Here is a 22,736-nt window from a genome sequence, read left to right on the forward strand (position 1 = left end):
ACTAGCCTTGAGCTGAAGAGCTGAGGGACAGCACCCAGGCCCAGAGTTCAGGCCCCACGACCAGACCCCCCCCCAAAAAAATAAGCAGTAATCTGGGTGCTGGTGGCTCATGCTTATAATCATAGCTACTTAGGAGGCTGAGATCTAAGGATCGTGTTTCAAAGCCAGCCCAGGCAGAAGAGCCTATGAGTCTCTTATCTCCAAAAAAAGCTAGAACTAGAGCTGTGACTCAAATGGTAAAGTGCTAGAGCCTTGGGCAAAGAAATTTAGGGACAGCACCCAATCCTTGAGTTCAATACCTAGAATCAACACACACACACACACACACACACACACACACACACTAGATGTGCTTGTATATGCATTGACAAATTATTTATGAAACATAATAATAATTAACGACAGTATGTACATTTTAACTTTATACTTAATTACTTTGCTTTTCATAATAAATATTACTTTTTAAATAAGAATTTTTTTATCTTCTATCTTATCTTCAATTAGCCACCAAAAAGCCAAAGTTGAGGTATAGCTCAAGTGTTAGAGTGTCAGCCTTTTTAGTGAGAGTGTGAAGCCCTGAGTTCAAGCCCCAGTACCTACACTGGAAAAGGAGAAGAAAGAGGGAAAAGTGTTTTTTACTTTCTTTTCTGTGCACAAACATCCTCAAAAATATCAAAGAACACTTTTTAACATTCTAGGTCTCTTGCACTCAGCACTGTGTCTGCTTCCTTTCCAAGATATAAGTCTCTCAAGAACACAACGAATTTCTCACTCTCTCTGTGTCCCAGCACTCAGCCTCAGCCCTACTGGACATCTCATTGTACCGAAAATGCTCATTGTACCGAACTGGGCTACAAATGGAAACGTTTATACATACAACCAGCTCTGAACATACCTGTCCTCGTAGATACAGGCCAGGTAGAAGAGAATCAGGATGCAGTACTGCCTCTGGCGAGCAGCTTCCTCCACATATTGACGATCAGATAGGAAGGCAAGGTTTTCAGGGGTCCTGCTGCTTATCTGGGGCAGACCATACTGCAGGAGCTCAGATACTGCAGAGAGTTCTGGGAGGACACAGCAGGGGGAGACCATACAGAGAACACAAAAATGTAAGTAAGGAGCACATGAGAGCTACTACATGAAGAATACCGCATACATGCAGTATAGAGAACATCAGAGGTTCATTCCCTTTCCTTTATGCAGTTTTCAGCCTGCAAGGGGAGACTAAAGTTATCGTGTAAAAGGACATGATACAATTCATTAATTTGGTGTATGTATATTCATTCTAGCCCAGGCTGAGCTCAGGTCCTATCTCTCTTCCCACCTGCAATCAGATAATTGCAGGGCATATAATCAGAGCCATGCTCCAGTATGGAAGAAGTGACTTAAGTCACCTGAGGTGGGGAGGGGAAGTTCAAAGGGGAATTGTAGTGGTGAGCAGAAAACAGGTAGAGAAGAGAAAGAAGTACAGGAGACAGGAAGCAAGGTGTTTAGATGCCAAGAAGCATGAGAGGATACAGTATGTTTTTGTTCCATGTGACTGAATAGTTAGTAAACAAATATGATGAGCCAGGAGGTATGGAATTATGTGATATAATTCAGCTGTACTGTGAAAAACATTAAATGCTGGTTTAAAAAATTTAGATTTTTGGAAGTGGAGGTATGTATGAATCAAGTGGTGGAATGTGAGCCCTGAGTTAAAAAGCCAAGCAATAGTGTAAGGCCCCGAGATCAAGTCCCACTACGCACAAAAAGAAAAAAACATAGATTTTAGCTAGGTATGGTAATATGTGCATATAACCCCAGGGTTTAGGAGGCTGAGGCAAGAAGATCACAAATTTGAGGACAGCCTAGAATACATAGAAAGACCTCACCTCAAACCAAAGCCCAAAGAAAAAGAAACTTCGATTTTATCCTGAAGGCAAAGATTCCTACATTTCTTAAGAAATCTGTTTCATAAAAGAACAAATAGGGAAAGTCATGTAGGTTCCTGAAGCTTAGATTCTATATTTTTTTGAATCTATTATTTTATCTCCTTAGGTATCAGCCTATAATTCCATGATTCCTTTAGGCAACTTCAAGCAATGAGATTTTATTACTGTATGGATTCATTATGCATCAGCGCCTAAAGACTGCTATCAGCCTTGTGAATGGACAAACGATATGATCTCACCGTCTTGGGAAGGTGGTCTTGTTTTCTCTGGAGCTGAAAGGAGGTTAAGGCACATATAGTAGAGGAAACTGGAACATACTTGATTTAGGCTTGAATCACTGAGAGAAGACAAAACAAAAGACAGTGTTGAGTCTTTGGCTCGGATAGCATTGTCCCTGCCATGTGCCTGAAGGCATTGTTTTGTGCCAGAACCCTGTGAAGTTATAATATGGTCACACTACAGTAGGCACTAAGGCGGTTATGAAAAATCAGTATAGAAACTGATGCCCATAGTTATAACGGAGGCACTCAAACTATATAAATTTACTAAAACATTGAAAAAATAAATCAAGGCAGGCTACTAACCATACAAACAAAAAAATGCCCTTGGGGGGCTGGGAAGGTGGCTCAGTGGTAGAGCGCTTGCCTTGCATGTCTGAGGCCCTGGGTTCAATTCCTCAGCACCACATAAGCAAAAAGAAAAAAGCCGGAAGTGGCACTGTGGCTCAAGTGGTAGAGCGCTAGCCTTGAGCTGATGAGCTGAAGGACAGCGCCCAGGCCTAGAGTTCAGGCCCCAGGACCGGACCCCCAAAAAAAAATGCCCTTGGGAAAAAAATTATGTTAAGTGAAGTAAGTCGGGCTGAGAGAGACCAACAGCACGTTTTCTCTCATATATAGAAGCTAGATCTAAAATACAAACATACATGATAACATATACATACAGACTAAAAGGATGATACACATTTAGAGGAGGAATCCAAAGGCATAACTCCTCTGAACAACTAGTGAACTGTTGAACAAAATGAATACCAGGAAGCATAAACATGTTTGGGGGCTTTTTTTGGGGGGAAGACAATGGAGGGATGGAGGGTGATCAAATGCAGTCATTATATATTCAATACACATTATGTAAAAATTGAACACCGTAACTTGAGGGCAGGAGTGAAGGGAGATTTATGGGGGAGAACAATGGAAGGGGTGACATCAGTCAAAATTTATTGTACGCATAACCTGATTTATGGAATCGTACCCCTCTATGCACAACTACTTAATAATTAATTTTTTAATGTCCTTGGGCCAGGAGAGGGTTGAGGACTAATAGAAAATTAGGACTCTAGCCAGGCACAGCAGCTCACTTCTGTAATCCCAGCTATTTAAGAGATAGAGATCAGGAGAATGCAAATTTGAAGATAACCCAGGCAAAAAGTTAATGAAATCACACCTCCACTACATGCCTATAATCCCAGCTATGCAGGAGGCCAGAGGTACCAGGATTGGGGTCTGAGGGCAGCCCTGGGAAAAAAATTCAAGACCCTACCTGAAAAATAAATAAAATTTAAAAAAAGGAAGAGAAGAGATAGGAGTGGCTCTAGTGGTACAGTATATGTCTAGCTAAGTCAAGGTCCTAAGTTAATTTTAATTATTTATTATTGTTGTTATTATTATTATTATTATTTTGGTCAGTCATGAGGCTTGAACTCAGTCCTACCCCTGAGCTCTTTTGTTCAAAGTTAGTGCCCTATCACTTTGAACCACAACTCCACTTCTGGTTTTTTGGTGGTTAACTGGAGATAAGAGACTCATATATTTTCCTGCCTGGGCTGGCTTTGAACTGCAACCCTCAGATGTCAACATCCTAAGTAGATAGGATTACAGGTATGAACCACCAGCACTCAGCATAATTTTTTAATTGTTATTATTAAGGTAATGTACAGAGGGGTTATCATTTCATAAGTCAGGTAGGGAGTATACTTCTTTTTAAGCAATGTCACCACTTCCTTGGTTTTCAACCTGTTTCCTCCTCCCACCCTCACCCACATGTTGTATCTACTGAGTACCACTGTTGCGCTTGTCAGCCTTTGTCCCTCCATTTCTGTGCCTCCTCTCAAGGTTCTAAATTTAAACCTTAGTACCATCAAATAATAATTATAATTATACATCCAGATGGATTCTGGAATCCTCTCTTGAATGTTGGATATTCTATTTGGAACTGTGGAAGGATAGCCACACTTGTTTGTAGGATGTGGACAATAAAAATGAGTTTCCAGCCAGGAACTGGTGGCTCATGCCTGTAATCCTAGCTACTCTGGAGGCTGATATCTGAGGATCACAGTTCAAAGCCAGCTTGGGCAGGAAATTCCACAAGACTCTTATCTCTAAAAAGCGCCAAAATACTAGAAGTAGAGTTGTTGCTCAAGCGGTAATGTACCAGCCTCTAGCATAAAAGCCATGGAACAATGCCTAGGCCCTGAGTTTAAAAAAAAATGAATATCTTAGCAGTGTACCAGTGGCTCATGCCTGTAATCCTAGCTACTCAGGAGGCTGAGATCTGAGGATCACAGTTCAAAGCCAGCCTGGGCAGGAAAACTCCATGAGACTCTTATCTCCAATAAACCACTCAGAAAACCAGAAGTGGTGCTGTGGCTCAAATGGTAGAACGCTAGCCTTGAGCTGAAGAGCTAAGGGACAGCACCCAGGCCCAGAGTTCAAGCCCTGTGACTGACCAAAAAAAAAAAAATTCTCTTAGCAAATACAGAAATAGATAACAAATCATGTATGAGACTGTACAGAAGGCTGCTCTAGAAACAAATGGACAGACACTGAGGCAGCGACTTATACTTTGAATGAAAGTTTCACCCTGAAATCATTGGACTAGGAGCAACGGTAACTTGATGAATATTGTATTCCTGATCTTGAAGCCTTAGTTTTCCCCCATTTAAATGAGAAGTTAGACAAATGATCTCTGGGAACCCTTTTCATTTTGATGTGACAGGTGGCCATTCATACATCACCTGGAATGATAGCCTTACCAGAACAGACAAAATTCAACTACCAGCTCATACATCAGTGACTATCCAATGCTGACACTGTCAACCATATCAGAGTCCAATGACTCAAACACTAGCCAGAAATTTCCACTTGTCCAATCGAGAACAATGCTGGTGGTTCACATCTATAACCCCAGCACTTGAGAAGCTGAAGAAAAAGTATCACAAGTTTGAAGCCAGTCTCAAACACTGTCTCAAAAAAAAATAAAATAAAAAGACTGTTATCCCCTGGTATTTAATCGTACTTGGAACCATACATACCTAGAGCCACTGTAGAACTTGGCCTTCAGCTCCAGGGTAAGTTGTATGAAGCATGAGGAAGCTTAAGACAAGTGGAAAAAAGGCAGAGTGAATTAAACTAGACTTGTTAAAGAGATTCCCAAGTCTTAGTATAAACACTGGTTTCAGAATTGCACAGACCTATTCAAAATGTGCTTCATCACTCTCCAGTAGTATGACCTGTGAAAGGTTATTTAACTTCTCTGAGACTCTGTTTTGACATCTGTTATAAACCTAAGATAAATGAGCAGATACATCTAACAAGGGCTTAGCTCAGTGTGTTGGATAAAAAATGTTCATTTCCTCTTCTTAATTATCTTCTACTACAGTCTGGTACAGTCCCCCAAGAAGGACAGCCTTCTACTTTTATCCTTTCTACCGGGTTTTTTAAAGAAAGGAACACCATTTCAGAGTCAGGAAGAACAGGAGTCATCAGTGCTTTATCCCTATCTGTGATAGGTACTAACACCAGAGATCTGACAAACAGCATTGCCTAGAATGGTGACCTGGCCTGGTCCTCCACTACCTGGATGTTCCCAATCTCCCCACTAAGATGGCCAATACTCACCTCTGATCTACATGCCTCAGGCCCCTATAAAAGCAGGATCCTAGGCAGGCAGGTAATCAGGAGCCCCTACTTCACCAGCGCTAATGTTGGGATCATCTAATTTTATGTGAGAAGCTAAAGCTTCTGGCAAAGAATTAATCCCTCAGGATGTATAGCAATCCTTTTTTTTGGGTCAGTCATGGGGCTTGAACTCTGGGCCTGGGCACTGTCCCTCAGCTCTTCAGCTCAAGGTGAGCGCTCTACCACTTGAGCTATAGCGCCACTTCTGGTTTTCTAGTGGTTTATTGGAGATAGGAGTCTCATGGTCTTTTCTGCCCAGGCTGGCTTTGAACTGCGATCCTCAGATCTCAGCCTCCTGAGTAGCTAGGATTACAGGTGTGAGCCACCGGCGCCAGGCCTGTTTTTTTTTCCAGTCCTGGGGCTCGAATTCAGGACCTGTGCACTGTCCCAGAGCTTCTTTTGCTGAAGGCTAGCACTCTACCACTTGAGCCACAGCACCACTTCTGGCTTTTTCTGTTTATGTGGAATCGAACCCAAGGCTTCATGCATGCTAGGCAAGCACTTACCACTAAGCCACATTCCCAGCCCAGCAATCCTAATTTTTAACTCCCCAAGGAGAGGTCCCTACTTGCCTTCTGGAACAGATCTTGGCCGTCTCTGGGAGATCCAGAATTCCTACAAGAGTATCTCTAGGACCTTCCTCTCTTGACCAGCAGTGCCTGCTTTCCTCTTCCCTCTTCCCTGAGAATGTTCTACCTGGCTTTATGCTACATAGGTCTCCCTATAGATTTCTCTTTCACTTCCCCACTACTGGCCCTTAGAAATCCACACTTCTACATATCACATCTGGTACCCCAAAACTGAACCCTCTTGGATCTTGAAGTATGACATCAGGAAGAATGTTGGAAGGAAAAATAATGTATGTCAGATCTATATACATTATCTCATTGAATTCTTATCACTACATCCTGGCTGAAGGCATTGGAGATAAGAAAATTAATTTCCCCAATGTCAATAAGTATGGACAAGAATTCTAACTCACATGGACCAACAACAGTGTATCTACTACTCTTGTTGTGAGTAGCTAATCAGGATAAGTGTTCTCAGTTTTTTTTCTTATATTGAGCTACAGTTTGGAATGTGTTATTATTTTATTATAATATAATAATAATATATTATTATTATCATTATTATTATTATTATTTTGGTTGTAAGGTTTGAGCTCTGGGCCTGGGCACTGTCCCTGAACTTTTCATCTCAAGGAGCCCATTCTACCACTTGAGCCACAGCACCACTTCTATGTTCTCAGTTTTATAGAACAGAAAAACCCTTCCCAACTCCCCTACCCACTTATTTCTCATCAAACCTATCCAGAGTTGTCCAGCGTTTTTCTGCTGCCTTAGCTGACACTCATTCTGCAACCTACTGTGGTGTAGCTTATATCCAGCCACACCACAGCAATGACTGCAGCTAAGGAAGTCAAGAGCCTCTGTGATGCCAACTCCAGTGAACATTTTTAAACTTCATCTCACCTGACCTCCAGGATGTATTGACTTCTCCTCTGTCTATTCCCTAAGCTAGCAAAGTCACTTCATTTGGTTTCCCTAATATCATACTCTTATGGCTTCTCTTCAACTGCTTCTTCCATGTATCTTTTAGTACCCCTTCCTCCTGAGCATAAAATGTTGCTCCAGAGTTTTCCTTGGCCCCTTTAACCATCTCATTGTTAATGAATTCATTCCTGAGGAATCCTACCAACTCCCAACTAGAGGGTCAGCCCCATAAGAGCAGGGCTGTGTCTTATTCACTGACATATTCACATCCCTATGACAGCCTTGCATACAGCAGGTACTCAATAAATACCTACTGAGTGAACGGAAGGCTGGATCCTGCTGATATCTATACCTATGGCTAAAGACCAGATCACTCCCTACATCTGACACATAGTAAACAATTCACCTAACATCTTCGCTGGGACATCTTACAGGCATCTTGCACTGACCCTGACCCAAAATGAGCCCATGATCCACTGCCTCTTAGATCAAATCCTTCTCCAGTGAGCCACCTCTCAGTTAAAACAAAAACCAACAAAAAGCCGGGTGCCAGTGATTCACGCTTGTAATCCTAGCTACTCAGGCAGGAGGCTGAGATCTGAGGATCATGGTTCAAAGCAAGCCCGGGTAGGAAAGTATATGAGACTCTTATCTCCAATAAACTACTCAGAAAAACCGGAAGTGGCACTGTGGTTCAAGTGGTAGAACATTAGCCTTGAAGTGAAGAGCTGAGGGACAGCGCCCAGGCCCAGAGTTCAAGCCCCACAACCAAAAAAAGAGTAAGTAATGGAAAAGGGAATGTATCGTGGGTGCTGCATTGGAATCTCCTAAACTCTTCTTGGACAGAGAAGCATTAATGCAGAACTGCTTTTAATGAGTTTTGAGTGCTGGATATTTTCCCTCTTCTGAATGCTGAACAAAGAATGGTACAGATTCTAACAAATATGAAAATGCCTATCCTATGCTATGGCTTCTGCTTTTTTTGAGTTGTCCAGTCTATTTTTATTTATTTATTTTATTTTATTTTTTTGCTGGGCATGGGGCCTGAACTCTGGCCTGGGCACTGTCCCTCAGCTCTTCAGCTTAAGACTAGTGCTCTACCACTGGAGCTACAGCACCACTTCCAGCTCTTTCTGCTTATGTGGTGCTGAGGAATCGAACCCAGGGCCTCGTGCGTGTGAGGTAAGCACTCTACAATTGAGCCACCTTCCCAGCCCCTATTTTTATTTCTATTTGTTGGTCACGGGGCTTGAACTCAGGGTCTTAGTGCTATCCTTGAGCTATTTTATTCGAGGCCAGTTCTCTACCACTTTGAGCCACAGCTCCACTTCCTAGTCTAGTTTCGTATAGTGTGTACCTTTCTACCAGGTTCCACACTGCCTGCTACCTACCAAGCTTCTTGGAGAATCTTTCCTTCATGTGAGGAACGATGACAAAGAGGTTGTACAGAATCGAGAAAAAAGTTTCCATTAAAGCTGGATGGGTGGCCTGCTCCAAGTATGTCTAAAACACAAGAAAGAATACAGGCCACCAGGAATGAGTCTCTAAAGAAGAAAAGTAAAGACTGACATCAAATCTTACAACAGTAGATTAACTGCTTTTACTTGAAGGGCAAAAGACAAGCTAGAGAACATGAAGTTACAAACCTATATTTTACAGTTTAGATCTGCTACTTAAAAGCTAAAACTAGATACTTTATTCTGTAGACTTCTGTCCCCACTTCTCCAAACAAAAATGAGTAACAAGACTTATCTCCCAGAAACAAATGAGGTCTGCTATAAAGCAAATGCTTTCTAAATAGGGGGTATGGCGATCTTGTCTGAAATTCTAGCTACTCAGGAGGATTGTAGTACTACGCTGCCCTGGGAGAAATTCTCATAAAGCTCCATTTCAACCAATAAAAATATGGGCACAATAGTGTGTGCCTCTCATGCTAGCTACATGGGAAGTATAAACAGAAAGATCATGATTCAGGCCAGCGCAGGCAAAAAGTAAGATTCTAGTAGAAAATATAACAAAAGCAAAAGGAGATTGGGGGTATGGCTCAAGTGGTAGCATGCTTGCCTGTTTTGGAGAGAGAGTCTAAAGAGGGAGGTAGCAAGATATTACAAAAATTATAGCACCCAACTCCCAGGGCCATGTTTAAGAATAAAATTAGGTAATGAATATAAAATTAGACATTGTAATATATTATCACATTGTAAACATTACCTATTTATTATTTGACTGTTACTGACTTCTACTTTCTTTAGAGTCATCTACTAGTTTTATAGTGAAACATTATATTTTTAAACCAAATAAAAGTTAGTTACAAAAATAATATCACTTTATGTAACTTTAATCCTTCTGTACGTTTATAGTAACAATAATAAAATCTTAAAAATAACATCACTGAGGCCAACTGAGTTGTTTCTACCTGGGCCTGTCAGCCTGACTCATCTTCAAATTTTCTCCCAAGCTTCGTGCTACTGTGGCTCAGAGGAACTCACCATCACCAGTGGGATACATAGAGAGTCACAGGCTCTGAGAAGAAATTCTGAAAAAGCCTCCAGGGTATCTTCCTTCTCTGCACTGGGAGCTGTAAAGGGATTCTCCTGGGCCAAAGGCTCATTCTGGAATTCCACAGCCAATCTGAGAAATCAATATGTGAGTTCATCCACTACTACCCATACAACCTAAGGGTGGTGTATTCTAACAGATGACTGAGCTCAGAATCCAAGGAATATATTCACACCATCATATGTGAGGAAAATCTAAGAGATCTCATTGAGGAGAGGATCGGGCCCTTGGCTACCTCTCCAGCCTTCTGTTGACCCATCATACATGACTCTTCCAAGCATGTGTACTTCCCCGAACATCCGTGCTATCTGCTGTTTCACATCTCTCCTTATGCTGCTTTTCTCTATCTGGAATACCTTCCTGGATTCCGACAGCCCAGCAAATTCTACCTAGATACTCAAAGCTATCTCTTCCCAAAAAGACTCTAAGCTCCAGGGGACAAGAGTTATTCTAACTTAACTTTCTATACTCTCTGGCTAGCACTAAGCCTGCCTGTTACACAGGAGATACAACAAACATCAGGTTTTTTTTTTTGTTTTTTGTTTTTTTTTTTTGGGTCCGGTCGTGGGGCCTGATCTCTGAGCCTGGGCGCTGTCCCTCAGCTCTTCAGCTCAAGGCTAGCGCTCTACCACTTGAGCCACAGCGCCACTTCCAGCTTTTTTCTTTTTGCTTATGTGGTGCTGAGGAATCGAACCCAGGGCCTCAGGCATGCAAGGCAAGCACTCTACCACTGAGCCACCTTCCCAGCCCTACAACAAACATCTGTTAAGTGAATAATATCTTACTCAGTGAATAGCTACAGTGAGAGGCAATTGGGGAAAAGGAACAAAGGTCACTAACACACAATCTCATGGCACAGTAGCAGACATCACCAAAAGAGAATCTTTTGAAACACTCTGTCCTCAAACATCTCCAATCCCAACCCCAGCCAAGCCTTCTAAATATGCAGTAAAGCATCAGAAATTAAATGTTGTTTCTAAAACTTTATCTTTTGTCTAAATACCTTCCTCCCCTACCTTCCTAGCTATTGCCTTATCCCCAGAGTCCTCCTCACCTGCAGGCTTTTCTAAATCCTTCCAGAGTGCTCTGGAGGAACTTTCCCCTTCGAATAATGGCTTTCTCTGAATTTCTGCTGCAGGCATGCCCCTGAAGTAAGGATAAAGAAATCTATAGGTTAAGATCTGACTCTGGACAAGCCCCAGTGGCTCAAGCCTGTAATCCTAGCTACTCTGGACGCTGAGATCTGAGGACCCTGTTCAAAGCCAGCTGGGGCAAGAAACTCCATGAGACTCTTATCTTCAATAAACCACTCAGAAAACCGGAAGTGACTCTGTGGCTCAAGTGGTAGAGCACTAGATTTGTGCCTTGAGCTGAGGGACAGCACCTAAGCCCAGAGTTCAAGCCCCACAACCAACAGAAAGAAAGAAAGAAAGAAAGAAAGAAAGAAAGAAAGAAAGAAAGAAAGAAAGAAAGAAAGAAAGAAAGAAAGAAAGAAAGAAGAAAAAGATCTGACTCTGGGTCCTAGTCTGTGCTTGAATTACTTCAGAACTCTTCTATTTACACTGTCTGCCATTCCCATGTACCTAATTTTTTAGGGAACCTAGGTTATATCCTAGCAAATGTAACCAAGTATGTCTTTTAATAACTGAAGGGGAGGAAGTAGCATTGTGGCTCAAAGTGGTAGAATGCTAGCTTTGGTTGAAAAGGCTCAGAGATAGTACCCAGGGCCCAAGTTCAAGCCCCATGACAGTCAAAAAAAAATAGAGGGGGAAACTTTAACCCAGTCTCCCTCAGAACCAGATGTATGTATATGTAGGTTACAGGCAGGTTAACATTAGCCTGTTGTAAGAGATTAATCCTGAAAGCCATAATCAGCATTCACCATGACAGTATTTTAAGTCCATAGGGTCACTAACAGCCAACAATTACAAGACAATACATATCAGTCAGATTCTAAGTTGCTAAAGCATAAGCCATAAATAATATTTTTTTGTGTGTGTCGGTCATGGGCTTGAAGTCTGGGCTTGGGCGCTATACCTCAGCTCTTCAGCTCAAGGCTAGCACTCTACCACTTAAGCTACAGCACTACTTCCAGCTTTTTTCTTTCTGCTTATGTGGTGCTGAGGAATCGAACCCAGGGCCTCATGCATGCAAGGCAAGCACTCTACCACTGAGCCACCTTCCTAGCCCCAGCACAGTATCTAATATCTAGCAAATCTTTATAAACTCCAGCCATGTTGGTTAAGTGTATTAAAGACACAGAGAAGTTTTCACCATCTAGGGCTACTTGGTAAAAGAAGCACTATGAGGAACTGAAGGTGTATCAAGAGGTGCAAAGACCACTGCTCTCAAATAAGTGATAAGATCCCTGGGCAGACAGAACAACCTAACTCTTGGTGACCTCAATAGAGAAAATCAGTATCAATAGGTAAATGTTATTAGGAACAAGACTTTATTTTAGTAGTATGAGCCAAACTATATAGAAAAAGAGGGAACTAGGCTGGGAAGGTGGCTCAGTGGTAGAGTGCTTGCCTTGCATGCCTGAGGCCCTGGGTTCGATTCCCCAGGACCACATAAGCAAAAAGAAAAAAAGCCAGAAGTGGTGCTGTGGCTCAAGTGGTAGAGGGCTAGCCTTGAGTTGAAGAGCTGAGGGACAGCGCCCAGGCCCAGAGTTCAGGCCCCACGACCGGACCACCCCCCCCACAAAAAAAGAGGAAACTAGCTAAGCAAATGTGAATTCCCTATTCTGTGAGATTATAAGAGACTAGAAAACTATTTTTAGAGAGGCGAACATTATGTGTATGGAATAAATAAGAACAGGTAACACTTAGGATTCATTTAAACCCTTATATAAATATAGACTCGGTGGAGACAAGAGTCATTTACTAGTCTAATTGTTAGCTCCAAGAGGCCACTTAATTTATAAAGATGAATTTGTGAATTGATACCAAATAAAAAAATATTGTGTAGTTACTTAAGTAGCTACCGGTTGCCTAGGCCTGCTATCATAAATTACTTCAAAATGAGTGGCTTAAAACAATGGCAGCTTATTTTCTCAAAGTTCTGGAGTTTAAAAATCTAAGCTAAAATATAAGCAGGACCGTGTTCCTGCTATCTAAGCGAAAACATAAGCAGGGCCCTGAGAAGTTGGAAATGTAGACTGGAGCTCAGGGAAACATAGTGAGACTCCTGGTACTCAAGGTGTCAGGTCTTTATGCCTGAAACCTGGTAAAGTTTTCATGTGCTTGTGAAAATTATTTTGAGGTAAGATTATCCTATATTATCCATCTTGGCCCTGAATATCATCACAAGAACTCTTACCAGAAAAAGGCAAAGGAAAATTATGCACACACACGTGTGCGTGTGCACACACACAAAGAACATCCTAGGAAGATGCCTGTCCTTGACAGCCTCTAAAGTACACGCCGGAGAAGGATCAGCCTGCTAGGATCACCCACCTCAGGAAAGCAGAAATGGCCTTCACTGCTTCAGTAGCCACCTCCAGGACTGGACTGCTCACTGCCTCTTGGAGGGCACGGCCAGCATCTCCACACAAAGCTGAACTTGTGAACAGCCTGATCTCTTCTGGTTGCCTAGCAAATTGTAGATGAGAAGCAAATGGGTAAACTCCTATCTTAATCTCACTAGGAATACCAGCTCAATTTCCCTTCAACAGTCTGATGTCCCACCAGTTTGCTCACCGAGTCAGAATTTCAGCAAAGAGCAGCAGGCCCTGCTTATGCAGCTCTGTGTTGGTCATCTTCAAGCTTCCTTGAAGGCTCCTGACCACTGCCTCGATCCCTACCTCAGGATGACATGACACAGGCCAACGATCAGTGTTCTACAGTTTCCCCACTACCCCCAAAGAGAGGTGACACACTTTGGACAGCACTTACTAGCTGGGAGACCCCTCATGGAGTAACACTAACAAGACTTAGCTGATGAGACATGACAGATCTTCAAGGGCAGGCCCTCATCTGATTCCTGTTGTCTCCTCTGTCCCCTATACTAGCCCAGCTACCGCCTAGTCATATGAGGTATATAGGGATCATCAACTGACCAGTCCACATCTTCCCCATTCAGCATACTCCTAGTCTCCCTTGACAAATCAGGTTGAACCTCTGCTCCGCTCAGGAAGCCTTCCTTGATCCACTGGGCAAAGCTGTGAACTTCCCCAGAGCATTTCCTGCTTCCCTTTAGGCCAACACAAATCAGCTAATTTAAAATTTCCTGTTTATACCTCTTTCCCCTTGCTGGGAGCAAGGAACATATTATACGTATTTCTAAATCTCCAGGTTTGATACCTGGTACAGACTAGGAGCATAGAATAAATACAAAATGAATCATTGTTTCTAGTCTAAAAATCCATATTTGATCATAAATATGAATGATTTCAGGAGACTTTGAAAGGATAAATTAACAAAATTTAGAGACTATTGGATAGACAAGTATAAATTAACAATATTCAGAGACTATTGTATAGACAGATAAGGGCATCATAGAACTGAAGCCAAAGCTGAGTATCAACTGGAATTCATTTAGTAGCTAATAGGCATGTTCTTCCCTTGCTAGAGTCTAAATGTATACGATTCTGCTAACCAGTAAACAGCAGAACTATATGGATATCAATGCTTACATAAAAAACCTGGTATTGAGTTTGAGCTGACAGGAATAACCAGGGCCAGCACTCCTTCCCCAAGGAAGCCCACCACTGCCCAACCCTAAATTGCTGTCCAGAAGACTGGGAGATAGCACAGGACCTGTACTACCAACCATATACTGTATGGCACTTGGAAAAGAAGAGTGGTTCTTCTGTCAGGAGTATCAAGCAGTTGTAGGTAGACCAGACAAGCACTTCACTGGAAGAAGAAAGATGCTCAAAGAGGAATTCTGGCCAGAGAGAAAAGGAGAAAACAATAAACGATAGCCAGGAGATACGTCCTTTAGCTGATGTAAGGGTCTGGATTTATATAGCATATTCCTATTTATCTGTTCATGTACCCTTCTCCATGGACATGGTCATCAACGCACATACAAATCTGGAAAGTATCCTCAGGGTTCTAATCTAAGTTATTACTGTGTGTGTGTATGTGTGTGTGTGCATGTATGTGTGTGTATGCGTGTGTGTGTGTGTGTGCGTGCGCACGCGTGCACTCACTCCAATCCTAAGGCTTGAACTCAAGGCCTAGGCACTGTCCCTGAGCATTTTTGCTCAAGGTTAGTGTTCTACCACTTGAGCCACAGCTCCACTTCTTGTTTTGTGCTGGTTAATTGGAGATAAGAGTCTCATGAATTTTCCTGCCCAGTCTGACTTCAAAAGGCAATCTTCAGATCTCAACCTTCTGCGTAGCCAGGATTACTGGCCACTAGCATGTGGTGAAAAAAGGATTTTTAGAGTCAAAGACATTTGACCTTGCTGGACACTGGAGGCTGAGATCTGAGGATTGTGGTCCAAAGCCAGTCCAGGTAGGAAAGATCCTGAGACTTGCATCTACAACTAACCACTAGAAAACTGAAAGAAGTAGAATTGTGGCTCAAAGTGACAGAGCTCTAACCTTGAGCAAAAAGAGCTCAGGGACAGCACCCAAGCCCTGAACTGAAACCCCACCCCTGACAAAAAAAATTGACCTTATATCCTACCTCTGTCAATAACTGGCCTTACTGATTTTAATCACTGATTCCTTATCTGACCCTCAATTCTCCTCAATAATCACTTACAACCGGTCAAAATTTTCTACATTTTCACTTTTCCACATCCTCTGTAGAAAATAGGTAATTGGATGTGGCCATCTCCATGCATTCTCCCTTCCCCCTCAAAAAAATCAGTCATCTATAAAATAACAAAGATCGGCTGGGGATATCGCTTGATGTAGAATGTACAAGCCCTGGGTTGAAATCCTGCTTTACAAAAAATAAAATATAGGGGCTGGGAAGTTGGCTCAGTGGTAGAGCGCTTGCCTTGCCTGCCTGAGGCCCTGGGTTTGATTCCTCAGCACCACATAAGCAAAAAGAAAAAAGCCAGAAGTGGCGCTGTGACTCAAGTGGTAGAGCGCTAGCCTTGAGCTGAAAAGCTGAGGAACAGCGCCCAGGCCCAGAGTTCAGGCCCCACGACCGGACCTCCCCCCCAAAAAAAATAAAATATAAAGATGAGCACCTAAATATGATAACACTTGCTAGCGTCTCAGGATGTATTTCCTGGTTCCTAATAGCTCTTACAGAAACATTACTTCCCTTCCCTTTGTTTTTTGGATTTGCATTTCTGCCACCCACACTAAGTTTTTGCTCGAAGATCAAATAAGCCTGGTACTGGTGGTTCATGTCTATAATCCTATCTACTCAAAAGGCTGAGTTCCAAAGATTGCACATCAAACCCACCCTGGACAGAAAAGGCCATGATATTCTTATCTCTAATTACCCAGCAAAAAGCCAGAAATAGAGTTGTGGCCCAAACTGTGATCCTTAGATCTCAACCTCAGGTTCCAATGTTAGAATACTAACCTTAAGCCTTAAAAACTAAGGAACTGGGAGAAAGCGAGGGAAGAGATGACATTTTCCAAAAAGAAATGTACTCTTTACCTGACTTATGTAACTGTAATCCCTCTGTACATCACCTTCATAATAACAATAAAAAATTAAAAATAATATAAAAACTAAGGCACATCCCCAGTAGAGGCTCATATACAAAAAAAAAGGATCAAATAAATGACAAAGGTCAATAATAAATTATTCAGTGTCATGTAGTAAATCTGTGGCAAGTAAATTCAGATGTTTTGAGGCCTATTTCACACACAGCTGACCCCTGTCCCCACCATATCCCTCCAGTGAGGGTTATCAACGATTCCATGACAAGGTATCTGCTATGACTCTCAAGGCTCTTGTCAGAGCTCTGGGGAACTGAGACAATGTTAAATTGCCCCCTTACCTGGGATGTCAGCATGGATGAAGGCAGGGGCATACTTCACTGGGGAGTGGACCAGCACTGCAGTTATACAGTGGGTACTTGCCACTTGCAAGATCTCATCTCTGGAAAGAAGAAACTGAAGAGACAGTTAAAAAAAAAAACTTAGTCACACCACTAATAGGAGAGCAGACCTAGCCTGAATACATCAGGGCAGGAGCCCAATTCATCCCTAAGAACAGTTATTCATTTTGGAAAGGTGTCTCTGAACAACAAAGTGAGAAATAATGGAAGAATACAATGTAAAAACCTACCAATGACACTCAAAAAACACCAAAACTAGCTGGGCATTGCTGGCTCACACCTGTAATCCTAGCTACTTAGGAGGCTGAGATCTGAGGATTATGGTTCAAAGCCAGCCCAGGCAGGAAAGTCCCTGAGACTTATCTCTAATAAACCACCAGAAAACTGGAAGTCATGTTGTGACTCAAGTGGTAGAGTGCTAGCCTTGAGCTGAAGAGCTCAGGGACAGTACCCAGGCCCAGAGTTCAAACCCCATGACAAAAAAAAGCCAAGGGAGGTCCCATTTTTAGCTTCACTTTTCCAGTTTATCAATGAGTTAACAACCAGGTATTGTGGTACATGCTTGCAATCCCACCATTTGGAAAGCTAAGGCAGAAATATCACAAGTTTGAGGCTAGTCTGAGTTACACAGCAAAACCCTGTCTCAGGAAATAAAAAAATAAAAAGTAATAGAGTTAGTTGGAAACCAGTGATTCATACCTGAAATACTAGGTACTTGGAAAGCTGAGGATCTTGGGTCAAAGCCCACGTTCATCAAATATTTACTTTTTTAAGTTCCATTTTGTTTTTTGTTTTTGTTGGTTCTGGGACTTGAATCCATGTCTCTTCAAGTTTTTTAAGTAGTTTACTGAAGATAAGGATCTCACAGAATCTCCTCCCAGGGCTGGCTTTGAATCAAGATCCTCAAATCTTAGCCTTCTAAATAGCTCTGATTACAGGTGTGAGCCACCAGTGCCCGGCCTTCTGTTTTGTTTTTGTTTTTTTGAGATAGGGTCTCACCAAGTAGCTCAGGCAATTTCAAACTCACAAGATATCTTATTTATCTTTATTGTTACTTTTTTTGTTCAAGCACTTAAAATTTTCAAATAAGGAAAGTATCTTACTTGCTCTTCTAGTTTCAGTTTTGCTCAAGGTGACGGTAAAATAAAGTCCTGATCATCCTACATTGTCAATGGACAAAGTTTCCACGTACAGGTGGAGGCCAGAGCCTCTTAGCCAGTATTCTTGTCTCTACCAAATTCTCTTTCCCCAGGAAAATGTCCTTTATCACTATTTCTACCAGCACTATACTGTTTGAGTGGACTGTGAGACCCCTTTTCCTAAGTCCTGCTGCCCCTGTTAGGCCCAGGATCAAACATTCTAACCATATATTAACAGGAATTCCAGTATGGTACCAGAGAAATATGCATAGACAGGGAAGTGATATTTGTTTTCTAGCTTAGAGATACAGGCCTTGCATGAACTATTCTAGAAGCACCCCAGGAAGCAGTTTGCTTTAGTTTTATCAATACAATTTTTATCAGTACTAACCCTTTCTCACTTCTGACCAGAGCTCCTCCTCCTTCCTGCAGAGGGAGCCAAAAGTCTAGTCAGTTACCTCCTGCTACATAGTTCTCTCCAGCCCTGGGCTGAATACTGACCTACACTATCAGTCTATCACAATATGTGAAAAAAGCACATGACAGATGGACACATTCTCCCTAAAGAAGCCTACATAAAAGGAAAGCCTCACGGGGCTGGGAAGATGGCTCAGTGGTAGAGCGCTTGCCTTGCATGCCTGAGGCCCTGGGTTCAATTCCTCAGCACCACATAAGCAAAAAGAAAAAAGCCGGAGTGACGCTGTGGCTCAAGTGGTAAGAGCGCTAGCCTTGAGTTGAAGAGCTGAGGGACAGCACCCAGGCCCAGCGTTCAGTCCCCACGTCCAGACCCAAAAAATAAAAAAATAAAATAAAAATAAAAGGAAATTCTCGGGATTTCAAGCTTAATTGGATTAACAAAGAGGGAAGAAGGCTGAAAAAACTGAGGGAAGAGTATCTGCACAGACAAGGATGACCTAGCTCATTCAAGACCAGAGCAACATGCAGAAGGTTGAAGTGCTTGCTGGGTTGTAAGATGGAAGAGACAAGTGAAGCTGAAGGGTTGCTTAGGATCCAGATAAAGAAGTCTTTGGTGCTAAATGAAGAAGCTTATATTAAAACAACTAGAATACTTTTGTTTCTGTTGCTATATGCATTCTCCATTTTCAGGCAGCTCAAAAGCAAAGAGGAAGATAAAGAGATAAGATTATGCATGGCTCACACCCATAACCCTAACTACTCAGGAGGCTCAGGAGGCTGAGATCTGAGGATCATAGTTCAAAGCCAGGCTGGGTAGGAAAGTCCATGAGACTCCAGTCTCCAATTAAAAAAAAAAAAAAACAGAAATGGAGCTGTAGCTCAAGTAGTACAGCAAAAAAGTTCAGGACAGGGAAGAAGGCTGTATAAGAGTTTAAGGCCCAGGATCAGCACTAAATTTAAAAAAAAAAAAAAAGGTAATTCACAACCGAAGGTTGGGTATGACTCAAATGATAGAGCACACCTGCCCTAGCAAGCTTAAAACCAAACCCCAATATCTCAAGGGAAAAGAAAGAAAGGAAGAAGGGAAGGAAGGAGGAAAAAAGAGAGACAATGAAAAGGAAGGAAAGGAGGGAGGGAGGGAAGGGAGGGAGGGAAGAATGGAGGAAGGGAAGGAAAGAAGGAAGAAAGAAAGAGAGAGAGGGGAAGGAAGGAAGGAAGGAAGGAAGGAAGGAAGGAAGGAAGGAAGGAAGGAAGGAAGGAAGGAAGGAAGGAAGGAAGGAAGGAAGGAAGGAAAAGAAATCCTAAACACTCAGGAAGCACTTGGGATTTCTTGTTATTGAACCTAGGGACTACAAATCACAAGACAACTACTTTTTGGTTATGGTGCTGGGATCACCAAAAAACAAATTTCATCTATCATGAGCATGTGCTCTACCACTAAGCTACATCCCTGGCCCATCAACTACCTTTTTGAGTACCAAAGGCAGTGAGGTCTCTCCTTGTGACGCTTTGATGGTCTTAGCACTTTCCACGAGCACAGACTTGCTCATAAGCAAGGACACAAAGAGGTCATACTTCAGCAGCTGCCTCAGCAAACCTAGGAAGCAAAGAGGTTAAAAAGTGAGGTGAGAGGTGCACAGGATCAGGAGTATGTCTGTTACAGCCCTAAAACAGCCCCCCCCCCAAGACACTTCTTGTCTCTGTAAATAGAAGAATGGTTGGAATCCTTAAGTACTGATTTGCTTTCTATCACTCAGCCTTCCCACAAGGGTCTAATGAGAACTTACTAAGTGCCACACTAGAGACTACAGGATTTAACAGTAGACAATCATAATCACTCTTAATGAATTCTAAGTTATATAAGGGAATAATGTAAGAATAATATCAGTTTTACTACTACATTATCAGTCACCTGTTTTTGACACACAACCAGAACCTCAATACATGTATTCTGACTGACAGATGGATCATACACTCCTGGGTGGGAAACAAACATAAAAATAAGTCATCTGGGGGCTAGGGATATGGTTTAGTTGTAGTGTGCGTGAAGCCCCGGGTCTAATTCCTCAGTATCACATAAACAGAAAAGGCTTGAAGTGGTGCTGGGGCTCAAGTGGTAGAGTGCTAGCCTTGAGCAAAAGAAGCTCAGGGACAGTGTCCAGGCCCTGAGTTTAAGCCCCAGGATAGCAAAAAAAAAAAAAAAAAAGTCACCCAGGGTTTAGAGGCATGGCTCAGTTGGTAGAGTGCTAGTCAATGAGCAAAAGTGTCAGGAACCAAATTCAAGTCCAGTCTCAGACCAAAAAAAAAAAAAAGTCACCCAAAGCCAGGTATTATGGAAGTATTATGGAATAAACCAGTGGTCCCAGCCAATCAAGAGGCTGAGGCAGGAAGATTACTTGAGCCTGAGAGGTTGAAGCCAACCCAGGCAATACAATAGGAGTTCATCTCATAAAAACATTTTTAAAAAACATTTGTTTTTGTTTGTTTGTTTTTTGGTGCTGGTACCATGATTTGTACTCAGGACCTCAAGCTCTTGCTTAGCTTTTTTTTTTTTTTCTGTCAGTTGTAGGGCTTAAATTCTGGGCCTAGGCGCTGTCCCTCAGCTCTTCAGTTTAAGGCAAGTGCTCTACCACTTGAGCCACAGTGCCACTCCTGGTTTTCTGGTAGTTATTTGGAGATAAGAGTCTCACAGACATTCCCGCCCAGGCTAGCTTTGAACCTTGTTCCTCAGATCTCAGCCTCCTGAGTAGCTAGGATTACAGGCGTGAGCCACAGGTGCCCGGCTGAAATAGTTACACTATTAAAGACCAGAAAGTTAATGTTAAGGATTCTAGGATCCATCCAGGACATCCAGGATGTCAAAGAATGCCACCAAGGCATTCTATGTGACATATAATTTAACGGGTAGACAAACATTGCAAATCAGAATATTAAATATTAAAGGGGAAAAGTGAAGGGAGAGAAGAGAAATAAAGCCATAAATAACAAGAAGAGAAACCCTGACTCTACCCTGGAGGCTAGATGGAGCCATGGGAGGTTTTTCTGACAAGAAACGTGCCTGTTATAAAGATTAACTTGGGGGCTGGGAAGTTGCCTCGGTGGTAGGAGGCCCTGGGTTCGATTCCTCAGCACCACCATAAGCAGAAAAAAGCCAGAAGTGGCATTGTGATTCAAGTGGTAAGACACTAGCTTTGAGCTGAAGAGCTGAGGAACAGTGTCCAGGCCCAGAGTTCACAACCGACCAAAATACTGGCAGCAAATACTGGCAGTAATGGCCTGAGGTAGCGTCCTACTTTCTTTCCTCCCAAAGACAACACTGTTAAGATGCCACACCAACTGTAGGCATCTTTCACACAGCCTCTGCATCTTATCTCCCAAATTTATGGCTTCTACCTTTTCAAAATGCCAGTATCACACACACAAACACACACACACACCCCTTGCAACTAGAGAAGCTATATCACAAGTTCTCAAGCAAACGCTGAAAAGCTTGCTCTCCTTTTCTCATTCAACTCCATTGTCTCACCCAAGCAATTGATCTGTAGCTCCTTTGCTTGGGCACTCTCCAGGATAGAAAAGAAAAGTGGACACAACTTCTCCCGGAAATGGCCTGAAAGCATCTTGGCTGCTACTGGTGAAGAATAGAGCTTCCCATAGAGATAACAGATGGAAGATTGCACCGCCTCATTAGGGTATACCAACCCTTTCGATAGGTGCTCCATCAGGCTACCTGATCAGAAAACAACCAGAGGAGAAATCTCACAATGTCATCTGCGATATAAAACTCCAACTATTATCCCCAATAAGGATATGATGGTAATTTCTTGTACCCCCTTTTAATAAATGCTTTCTGAATGTTTTATCAAAAGAGAAAATGAGTGCTAAAGGCATGGCTCAAGTGTAGAGTGTCTACTTAGTAAGCACAAGGCCCTGAGTTCAAACTGCAGTGCCACTAGTAGGTGGGAGGAGGGAGGGAAGGAAGTGGGGAGTAAAAGTTCAGAAAATTTAAAGGTTTAACCCTTGGATAAATCCTCTATAAAATATATGTCAGTATTTCACTGATAGAAGAAAGTACTATATCCTCTTCCTACACAAAATGAAGGTCATGGATGGGGGGAGGCTGAGAAGGGATGTGAAGGGTAAACAAAGGAGGAGGCTGCAATGCTTGATAAGAAATGTACTCATTATCTTGCCCATGTAATTGTAACCCCTCTGTACAGTATGTTCACAAAAAATAAAAATAAAAATTTATAATAAAA

General features: G+C 42.3%; 1 protein-coding gene across 1 annotated transcript in view; it reads right to left on the bottom strand.

The window, feature by feature from the left end:
* Positions 1-22,736, bottom strand: part of Mei1 (meiosis inhibitor 1) — a 64,543-nt gene that overhangs the window by 30,501 nt on the left and 11,306 nt on the right. Inside the window, exons 6-17 of the mRNA XM_013024775.1 lie at positions 22,004-22,203; positions 19,944-20,074; positions 16,862-16,976; positions 14,713-14,829; positions 13,641-13,740; positions 13,394-13,532; positions 10,994-11,085; positions 9,870-10,011; positions 8,772-8,883; positions 5,242-5,302; positions 2,174-2,271; positions 896-1,064 (exon numbers count right to left, since the gene is read on the bottom strand). Coding sequence (XP_012880229.1) covers positions 896-1,064; positions 2,174-2,271; positions 5,242-5,302; positions 8,772-8,883; positions 9,870-10,011; positions 10,994-11,085; positions 13,394-13,532; positions 13,641-13,740; positions 14,713-14,829; positions 16,862-16,976; positions 19,944-20,074; positions 22,004-22,203 — 1,476 coding nt within the window. The remainder of the gene's footprint in view (positions 1-895; positions 1,065-2,173; positions 2,272-5,241; positions 5,303-8,771; positions 8,884-9,869; positions 10,012-10,993; positions 11,086-13,393; positions 13,533-13,640; positions 13,741-14,712; positions 14,830-16,861; positions 16,977-19,943; positions 20,075-22,003; positions 22,204-22,736) is intronic.

This window comes from Dipodomys ordii, unplaced genomic scaffold (assembly GCF_000151885.1).
Source record: "Dipodomys ordii isolate 6190 unplaced genomic scaffold, Dord_2.0 Scaffold79, whole genome shotgun sequence".
In the NCBI taxonomy this organism is placed as follows: Eukaryota; Metazoa; Chordata; class Mammalia; order Rodentia; family Heteromyidae; genus Dipodomys; species Dipodomys ordii.